Source organism: Rutidosis leptorrhynchoides, chromosome 6 (assembly GCF_046630445.1).
Source record: "Rutidosis leptorrhynchoides isolate AG116_Rl617_1_P2 chromosome 6, CSIRO_AGI_Rlap_v1, whole genome shotgun sequence".
NCBI classification, from domain to species: Eukaryota; Viridiplantae; Streptophyta; class Magnoliopsida; order Asterales; family Asteraceae; genus Rutidosis; species Rutidosis leptorrhynchoides.
This window is the reverse complement of record NC_092338.1, coordinates 28,813,278-28,824,574: the sequence shown is the minus strand read 5'-3', so window position 1 is coordinate 28,824,574 and position 11,297 is coordinate 28,813,278. Positions and strand designations below refer to the sequence as shown.

General features: G+C 33.1%; 1 protein-coding gene across 1 annotated transcript in view; it reads right to left on the bottom strand.

The window, feature by feature from the left end:
* Positions 1-1,103: 1,103 nt before the first annotated feature.
* LOC139853512 (uncharacterized) overlaps positions 1,104-11,297 on the bottom strand; it is a 30,724-nt gene continuing 20,530 nt past the window's right edge. The window contains exon 10 of the mRNA XM_071842903.1: positions 1,104-1,424. Coding sequence (XP_071699004.1) covers positions 1,104-1,424 — 321 coding nt within the window. The remainder of the gene's footprint in view (positions 1,425-11,297) is intronic.

Below are 11,297 nucleotides of genomic sequence, written 5' to 3'. Positions count from 1 at the left end.
TGTATCCGGTCAAATGAACAATTAATAGTATTTATAAATATCCCGCCCACCGTACCTAGTCAAACGTATGTGGTTATATATAGATACGTTAAATTGTAACCTTTATATTAAATTAACAAGATATCATTTAGCTAATAAAATATAAAGCCCATTAATAGCCCATAGTCCAATTTTCACAAGTGTCGGTCTTTTGTTCAAACCCCAATTATGGTCTAAAGCCCAATAACCCAGTCTTAATATTTAGTCCAACATCATGATTACTTCGACTTAAATAAGCATAATAATAACTTAGCTATGAGACATTAATTTAAAAAGGTTCAACATAACTTACAATGAGTATTAATCACGTAGTGTTACACGGACAGATTTTCGACTTACAAAACCTTAAAACATTCTCTACAATAACCTTATTATTATTATTATTAAACTTAAATTAAAATTAAAATTAAAATTATATATATATATATATATATATTTCGTAGATAGAAAGAAAGAAAAAGGGGTGATGAGTTCGACAGAATGCGCGGCCTTTTATAGGCCAATTTGATTACTGTGTGCTCCGCGACTGCGGAGGTTTTGCTCCTCACAGCTCTGCGACTGCGGAGATTCCATTTCCAGCTCACCCATAATTTGGATCCTAGCTTGCCGACGTTTACTTATTTAATATATAAATATAATATATATATAATTTACATAATTAATTATATATTATATCATATTTATGTGCATAGTTGATTTTTAATTTTAGCTCCATTGAGTCGCACGTTGATAGTTGGTTCATGTCCCGGTTCCAGATTTTAGAACGTCCTTTCGTACGCTTAGATATCTTGTACTTTGCGTTTCGCAGCTTGTACTCTTGTAATTTTTAGACGTTTCTTATCAATAAATTGAACCTCTTGGATTGTATCTTGTACATTTGAGCTTTTTGGTCATTTGCGTCTTCAAATCGTCGAATCTGTCTTTTGTCTTCACCTTTTAATATTTAAACGAATATCACTTGTAAATAGAACAATTGCAACTAAAAGCTTGTCTTTCTTGAAGGATAATGCTATGAAATATATGTTCGTTTTTAGCATTATCAGTAGTTCTGAATGAACCACTAACTACTGCAACTGTGCAAGACCATCTCTCGGGCAACGATGATCTGCTGCAAAAGACCTTTCTTTCATCTTCGCATTAACTAGATGCCTGATCAAGAAGACTTTATTTAAAGCCGAAGGTTTTTCATGCATGTTGGCTAGAGCAGTCAGCACTCCTTTAGTCGTGGTTTCACCCACGATGTTGTAGGCGACATCCTTGGCCAGAGAAAGTCGAACTACACCAAGTGCTTTCCTATCCAACAAATTCGAATCCTCGTGCTTCATCTCTTCGGGTTTAACACCAGTAATCGGCTGGTTTAACACCAGTGATCTCTTCGGGTTTAACTACACCAAGTAATTTCCTATCCAACAAATTCCAATCCTCGTGCTTTATCCCTTCGGGTTTAACAAGATTTGAATCGTACTGTTTTTCCAAGTTCGTGATACGTCTTTACATTTATGGGACTGAGAATACATGCGCTGTTTTTACAACTATTTTATTAAATGCATTTGAAATCTATATTTTTGGACTGAGATGCTTTTATAAATGTTTGACGAGATAGACACAAGCAAAACATTCTTTGAATGAATTATTATGCAGACAGAAGTTCTGTAGATTATTATTGAATTAGTTGGACGTTATAATTGCCACTAATTGTTGTGAATATTTCCCCTGGTTATTATTGCTTGGTAACCTAAGAATTAGAAACGGGTATGGCCCTAATTCACACGAATCCTAAAGGTAGCTACCGGGTTTAACACCCCCACCCAGAATGTTCACTAGACAGAAGAGCTAGTGGGCGTGGTGTTTAGTACTTCGAAGTTTATATATTTATACAGAAGAGATGTTCTGTTTTGGGGATATTATTGATGCGCATTATATGTTAAGGTCGGTTACCAAGCCAAGCAATGAAAGCAAAGTGAATGTTATGTATCGAGAGAATGATTTTATACACAGGTTATGTGTATGTTATTTTTGTGCACGAGATATGTGTACGGTTATTAAAAATTCGCGAGGCAACCTACGGGGGAGAAAAGGATACGAACCTACTCTGCTAAGCATTATGAAAAATGGTTTTGTACACGAGATAGGTGTACTGTATTTAAATCTTGTGGTCTATCAAAATGATGAATTTTATTGCTTACGATAAACCTATGAACTCACCAACCTTTTGGTTGACACTTGAAAGCATGTTTATTCTCAGGTATGAAAGAAATCTTCCGCTGTGCATTTGCTCATTTTAGAGATATTACTTGGAGTCATTCATGACATATTTCAAAAGACGTTACATTCGAGTCATTGAGTTCATCAAGATTATTATTAAGTCGATTATAGTTGGAAGTATTATGAAATGGTATGCATGCCGTCAACTTTCGATGTAAAGAAAGTTTGTCTTTTAAAAACGAATGCAATGTTTGTAAAATGTATCAAATAGAGGTCAAATACCTCGCAATGAAATCAACTATTGTGAATCGTTTATAATCGGTATGAACGGTTCCTTTCAGTTAGTATCAGAGTGGTGGTCTTAGCGAACCGGGTCTTTCATTAGTGTGTCTAACTGATAGTTGTTAAGATGCATTAGTGAGTCTAGACTTCGACCGTGTCTGCATGTCAAAAGTTTTGCTTATCATTTCTTGTCGAAAATTACGTGCTTATCATTCTTAGTCTAAACACGTCTTACTGCATTGATTGCATAGATAGTGTATAGATAAATTCATATCTTATCATATCTATTACTGTAAACTTTTCCTGATAGCTTCTGAAAGTTCCTCCGAATCTACGGGATCTTCTGTACTATGTATAGGTATTCTATTTAATTAGAATATCATCCGATATCCGAAAATCATTCCATATCGAAAAATTCTTTATCTAACCGTGCAAGATGAATTCTGCAACCATTTCAAGTTCCTCGGATTTCGACAGCTATTCTGATATGGATTTCCACTCGAGCTCTGAAAGCAGTGTAATTGGGGCTGAGTTCGTAGTTGACTTAACCAATGGAGACGAGAAGAAGGTGATCCCTTCCATCAACCAAATTGCCCTCTTGACGAAGAAACAGAAGCACTTACCGGCGAACCTGTTGGAACCATCATTTTTCACTCTCGTTTCCAGGATATCTCACAATGATTACATAATATATATAATTCTAAACCTTATTCATCCACTCTTCCCAACCGACAATCATCCCGGTGTGATAAAAGAAGTCAACGAACTTCGCGCTCGAGTAATTAATTTGGAGATTATGGTGCAAAACCTACCAGCTTCAGCAACATCACCGGCATCAACAGTACCACCAACAAACCAAGTTTCAATATCACACGCCTCAACATCACAATCTATGCCTCGAACATAATATTCGTTCTACGTATCTTTCTACATCGATTATCTTCGTTCTGCATATCGTTCTACATCATTTATCTTCGTTCTACGTATCGTTCTACATCAAAGATTCTTTTGTACAAACTGTTAATGGTGAAAATATTTTAACGGGTAGGTAATACCCGAGGAATATTTAGACCTCGCATTAACATGTTACATTGTACGCTCTTCAGTTCTGATTCAGCAGTCATTAACAACACTGCTTAAATCCGCACATATACGTATTCGTTCACCAAAGAATAACCATTTTCATCCCAATTCAATTTCATATACGAGTTTCTGCCGATCAAAATTCAAGTCAAGATTTGACAAGTGGCATAATGAAGAAAATAATGAATAAACTAAAATTGATTAGTAACCAATTAATTAACTACGTAAAATTTTCTTCATCAACCTTAGATCGTAGAAATTCCAAAATATCATCATAAATATCTTCGATATTTCTGAAGATATTTTCATAAATATTCTTGTCCGAAATTATCTATCTCTTCGTGCTATCTGCATCACATCATATTGAAAACTGTTTTAGTTTTCAATATTCTGTATAAATTAAGAATAAATTATGAATGAATTCTGGAGAAGTGTTAAGAATTTGAGCATGAGTTAGTATAATATAATGACACTTGGCCAACGTGATTATATTACAGTAAGTCATGCTGGAAGTTCTATTGGAACATGATGATTCACAGATCCTACCGTCATCATGTGCCATGTTACATAACTCTTTTATTCTACTTAACCTCCGAACATATCAAGAAAATATATTTTTGATAGTTCAATCCTCTGTGATTCTGGTAATTTACCAAATCAAATCGTTCTATTACGTTCCTTCCTGCTTAGAACATTATGATCAATCGAAACTTCATACCAACGAATTCTGGACCATTAGTCGCTTGACTTAAAGTCGGGAAGAGAAAACAAAAGATGGAACTCCAAAATATAAAGGAAACGAAGGGAGTAGATTTATAGTGAAATATCCGACAGAGCAATCAAAACAGATTATTGCATTTAACCAAGGAGAATTCTAATTTCCTTAATTACCAAAGAATCAAATCTTATTACAAAGATTTTCTCTAAATTCCTTAGATTTAAAAAATCAATCGTGACTACGTCACCGGTTAAAACGAACCTACATTTACTTCATTTCACTCTTTTGTGATAACTTCATTCGTACTCTTCGAATAATCGAATTATATTATCCTTATTACTCAATGGTAATAAAACTCTATTTATCAGCTTATATGAGTCATGAAAACATACTTATTGTCAGCCATGATGATCCCACTCAAATTTCGGGACGAAATTTCTTTAACGGGTAGGTACTGTGACGACCCGAAAATTTCTGACCAAATTTAAACTTAATTTTAATATGAACTCGACACGATAAGCAAAGTCTGTAATATTGAATCTTAAAATTTTTGAACTGTTTACATGGATTCATTTAACCTTTGACAAGTTTCGACGATTCACGAACAATTAATTTTAAATAGATACGTGTGTGTATGTATGTATGTATGTATATATATATATATATATATATATATATATATATATATATATATATATATATATATATATATATATATATATATATATATATATATATATATATATAAATGGTAATTGAAAATATAATTTGAAATATTATATGTTGTTGATAATAAAATTTATTTATGCAAAATAAAGTAAAAATATGATATTATGATAATTACTATTTAAAGCATATATATATATATATATATATATATATATATATATATATATATATATATATATATATATATATATAAAGTATATTAAATATATATTTTTGTGATTTCGAATCTAATTAGTAAACCACGATAACACTCAATTGTCATTCGATGGATATTAAACCAGTTTAATGCAAACTTATATGATTTTAAAATAAACGGTGATCCGAAAATGAGTTCTATAAATTTTAGGCTTACTAAAAATGTATTCAGGATCTAATTATTAAATTTTAACACTTTTCATATTTTACCTGGAATCGAGCGAGGGCAGTGATGTAATTTTTATTTAATAGTTAATGATCGAATATTATACCATAATGACCAAAATAAATATATATAGTTAATCTAAAAATTTGGGATTTTTCAGTGTACTTTTATCCGCCCCTGATTAACAACGGAGTACGATTTAGCAGTCCGTTAAAACTGTCGGTAGAATCATCCAAAAATCATGGCCGCATTATTTTTACTTTCTGTTACGTTTCAATTCATCAGATGCTTTTAGTATTATTATATTATTAATATTATTCTGTGAATTGAATTGATGGACATGGTTACTGATCCCTCTTTGTTGTTTATTCACATGATATTCAATTGTAAAAGCAAACAAACAAAATATGTCTATTTCTGTTAAACGTTCCATCTATTATTTGAATCCACCACTTGAGAAATAATAACTTATTAGTGATAATTGAATTATGATTGAGTTTACTGTGCGGATTTTGTCTTCTCATTAACAATGTTTACGGAGTATATATTATGTATATGCATATATCATGCATTGGAGAACACCACAACACTTCTCACCCTCTCCATCGACTTCCTCTTCTTCGGCCATCCACAACCCATCACAACAAGGGACATCACATTACTTTTGCTTCTATTATTAACCGAGAACCAAACTTAAGAGCCATTATTTTCACAACACCACTTAGACACCACACCCTCATCACCTTCAATCTACAATCACCACCATCTTTACCTAGTTTCTTTTCTTTTTCGCAATTACCAACAACCCAAAACAATCACCTTTCATCACTATAGTAAACCACCACGGCTGCCATTATTGATCAAAGTTGTTGTATTATTTTTCTTCGAACTCAACCAAAAACCATCGAGCTCGTTTATCATTTTTGTCATTTCTGTTTTTGTCTGAAACTGTCACCCACAACAGCAAATTTCTGCAGCTTTCCATCACAAATTATTGATGTCTACAACTGCCACTATACTACGTGGTGCTTACCCTTGAATGCTGGTATCTTTTATGATTCATTCGAACCAAAACACTGCTGCTACAACTGCTTTAAATGCGTATCTGTTACTGCTATACACGTTTGGTTGTTACTAATATATAGATACATTTCTTTTACACGTCCACTTAATCAATGAATCATCATTGTGAGTTATTAAAAGGAGTGTGGAGGGGTCACAATAGGATATCATTCTTGGATCCTAATTACCACTTGCCACATATTATCTTAATAAAAGAATATGGCCGACAAATTTTGTCTCCCCACTTACCAAATATCTCGGTGAATATAATAATACAATATCTATTTTCATATTTATTTATAAACTGAAAAACCTCATCTGGGCCATGATTCGTTTTTGTGTTGGGCTGTGAATATAAATAGTAACGGGCTAAGATCACCTTTCATTAAGTTGGGCCGTATGTCTGCTGCATGTATGTATTTGTTTACAGCGAGTTAAGGTATCATGGGAAAAACTTTTAGGATGAGTATATTGTGTGAGTAGGTTGATGATGTGAATATTAGTGATGCGTATGATGATGAGTTCGGATGGTAATATGAATGATGACGATGGAATAAGTGCAGTTGTTGATGGCAACACGATGAAGGTATGAATTCGTGATAATCATACCTGTTGATAATGATAAACCCATTAATAAAGATAGTTATGATTTTAAGATTGTTCGATGATAATTATGAAGGAGATGAGAATACCTTGACGATATAATAATAGTGAAGATGAAACGTAAATAATTAAGTTAATGATAATGCGTTAGATGATAGATAATGAAAAGATAATGATACTATGAGGGATGGGGTTGTGGCCGTATGCTGCTACACTTGTTAACATCCCTTCTGCAATTGCCGAGCAGTACCACAATCTCAATTAGAATGGACTTGAATAATATTGGACTAGGTTAAATGCTCTTGGGCCTATCTTAACTGTTGGGCTGCAGCTTATTAAAGGTTATTTTGGGCCTTTCATGTTGTTAGATTTTAGAAGAAGAAAATAGAAAAAAAAAGAAGTTCGGGTTATACATATATTGGTTTGAGATAAAAACAGATAAGCATAAATGGAAGATTGGTTTAGAATGTTATCGGGTTAGCGGGACGTCACGGGTTCAAACCCGGAATTGGGCATTTTTTTAAGGAATACTTCTTTGAGGTAGTTTACTTATTACTCATTATTATTATTATTATTATTATTATTATTATTATTATTATTATTATTATTATTATTATTATTATTATTATTAGTATAAGTATTATTACTAATATTATTATTATCAATATAATTATCATTATAAGTATCATTATTATTATTATCATTTCTATTATTACTAATATCATTATTATTTTTATAAAAACCATACTATTATTATTATCAATATTACAATTAATATTATTATTATTACAATTAAAGTTGATTATATAAAAATATACTTAATAAAACTATATTAATACTTTATAAATTTTTATATAAATATATTTAAGTTAATAATGAAACACATAAATTATTAAAATAACACTTATAACACTAATAATTATATATATAAATTTGTTCGTTTACAATGTGTTAATATACATAATTGATATAGGTTCGTGAATCCGAGGCCAACCTTGCATTGTTCAGTATCGTCGTATGCATATTTTTACTACAAAATATCGTATTGTGAGTTCATTTGATTCCCTTTTACTCTTTACATTTTTGGGACTAAGAATACATGCACTGTTTTTACAACTGTTTTATTAAATGCCTTTGAAATCTATATTTTTGGAATGAGATGCTTTTATAAATGTTTGACGAGATAGACACAAGCAAAACATTCCTCGAATGAATTATTATGTAGACAAAAGTTCTGTGGATTATTATTGAATTAGTTGGACGTTATAATTGCCACTAATTGTTGTAAATATTTCCCCTGATTATTATTGCTTGGTAACCTAAGAATTAGAAACGGGTATGGCCCTAATTCACGCGAATCCTAAAGGTAGCTACCGGGTTTAACACACCCACCCAGAATGTTCACTAGACGGAAGAGCTAGTGGGCGTGGTGCTTAGTACTTCGAAGTTTATATATTTATACAGACGAGATGTTCTATTTTGGGGATATTATTGATGCGCATTATATGATAAGGTTGGTTACCAAGCCAAGCAATGAAAGCAAAGTGAATGTTATGTATCGAGAGAATGATTTTATACACAGGTTATGTGTATGTTATTTTTGTGCACGAGATATGTGTACGGTTATTAAAAATTCACGAGGCAACCTACGGGGGAGAAAAGGATACGAACCTACTCTGCTAAGCATTATGAAAAATGGTTTTGTACACGAGATAGGTGTACTATATTTAAATCTTTTGGTCTATCAAAATGATGAATTTTATTGCTTACGATAAACCTATGAACTCACCAACCTTTTGGTTGACACTTGAAAGCATGTTTATTCTCAGGTATGAAAGAAATCTTCCGCTGTGCATTTGCTCATTTTAGAGATATTACTTGGAGTCATTCATGACATATTTCAAAAGACGTTGCATTCGAGTCGTTGAGTTCATCAAGATTATTATTAAGTCAATTATAATTGGAAGTATTGAAATGGTATGCATGCAGTCCACTTTCGATGTAAAGAAAGTTTTTCTTTTAAAAACGAATGCAATGTTTGTAAAATGTATCATATAGAGGTCAAATACCTCGAAATGAAATCAACTATTGTGAATCGTTTATAATCGGTATGAACGGTTCCTTTGACATTACTCCATAGAACTAAGTTCGTGTGATTGTAAAGTTTTAAAATGAACAAAGTGTAACGACGTCTCTAACGTGACTCATATTGAATCGAAAGAATTAGTACAACTATTGAAGAAGCATTTCCCGAGGGAAGTGTATAAATGATTGTTCACGTCAATGCGGTTCAAGTCAAACAATAATGTCTTTAGGTACGAAAGGAGTATCGAATTATGATAACGAGTAGTGGTGGTAGTAACAAGAAGTAGTATATAGTGAAGAACGCCGGTGTAACATCGGTAGTGATTAGTGATTGCCATGGTGGTGGAAACTTCACAGCACTCGTGGATAGTGAGCTGAGACGGTGGCGAATAACAAACGAGGAGACAGAGTTCCCGAACTAGTATAACTAATGAAGTCGTCATCATCCTTACGTGTATGAATCTTGAATTTACGCGTGTTACCAGAAAGTGGCAGAGTACGAGTTCGCATAAGGAAAATTTGGTACCATTAAGAAGTTCGCCTAAGAAAGATTCAAGTATAAATGCACAAGTAGTCAAGTAAGTGCTATCTATAGCAAATGCAAGTCAGAATGCAATGGTTAACTACCCGGTTGTAGTCTAGATTCACTAATGCGTCCTAACGACTCTGTCAGACACACTAATGCATATCCTAGTTCCCTACAACCAACGCTCTGATACCATCTATGACGACCCGTCAAAATCACCATTGACGGTGCCGTTAACTTAGGTCCCGTTACGTGGTCATAGTCCCTAAATGAGACGCGTTTGACCAAAATTATGTCGCATTCATTTGAAACATATATGACTTGCAATGTTTTAAGTAAACCAAACGGTTTGACAACATGTATAAGTTTACAAAAGTTATAAAGTATAAATGAAATAACTTGCGCCATAATATAAGTTGAAAATCACGATTGCTATAAATAGAGTAAGTATGTATGCTTTAAGTTTGAATCCAAAGGTGCTATCACTAGCGTATGCATGTATGCTTGACCCCAAGCAAGTAATCAAAGTATGCGGAAGCATGTATCAGGTAGCCAAGTATGAACTTGAGAAACATATAGAAAACTTTCAACGAAAAAAATTAGTGAAATCATAGGTGTATTTGTAAACGTTTTTTTTTAACCACGAGATTTTGTATAGTTGATTATCAAATCGTTTGCATTCCAAAGTTGTTGTACGTTTGTAGAGCACCCAATTATCAAAACTTAACTGTTTACGAACCCCGTTATCATAGTGTTAGAACCTACATTATATACTCGAAAATATATTTCATCCGCTAACGGTAGCAAACCGTCCGAATGAGGGCTTGTCAAGCCCGTATGGATCCACACAACATAAGTTCACGTTTACACCCTGCAAGTGTAACTAATGATAATTGAATTCAGGCATTTTTGTTCTAACCCCACGTGAAATGTTTGTTTTCGTACTTGTGTTCAAAGCATAAAATATGATACGTATATGTTTCTCATCCCATAATTTAAAGAGTAAAATTTGTTGAAAAGGTGGGACAATGATCTCACCGTAGTTGCATGCCAAAGTACTTGTAATTAAACGTTGTGCAATGAATGTTGCTTAACCTTGACCTAAACAAATAAGTTGTATCAATTACCGGTTACGACACGAGGTCGGGTGAAATGTGTTCAATTAGTCTTATGGCTCGTTACGACTTGATTAATATAGCATGTGAGTCAAATTGTCAAGTTTCATGCAAGATATAAGTATAAAAGCATGTTAGAACGATTGCATAATTGTTTGGTTAAGTTTGACTAAAAGTCAAACTTTGTCAAAGTCAAAGTCAACAGGGTCGGGCCGGGTTTCTGACCATTACACATAAAAACGTAATCATATATACGCATGTTGGCAAAATTTCACGTTAAACGGAGTTGCGAGTAAGCGGGAACGAAATTGTAAAAATAAAAAAAAATTGGGACAGAAATATTCTCGCTATAGCGAGATTTTGTGCACACCAGGGCTCGCTATAGCAAGGCACCTGGTTTCAGGTGATGTTGCTGAATTTTCAAGTGCACGAACCAAGCTTCTTTCAAACACAACTAATGAACCGTAAACATTCAAAACACGTATCTTA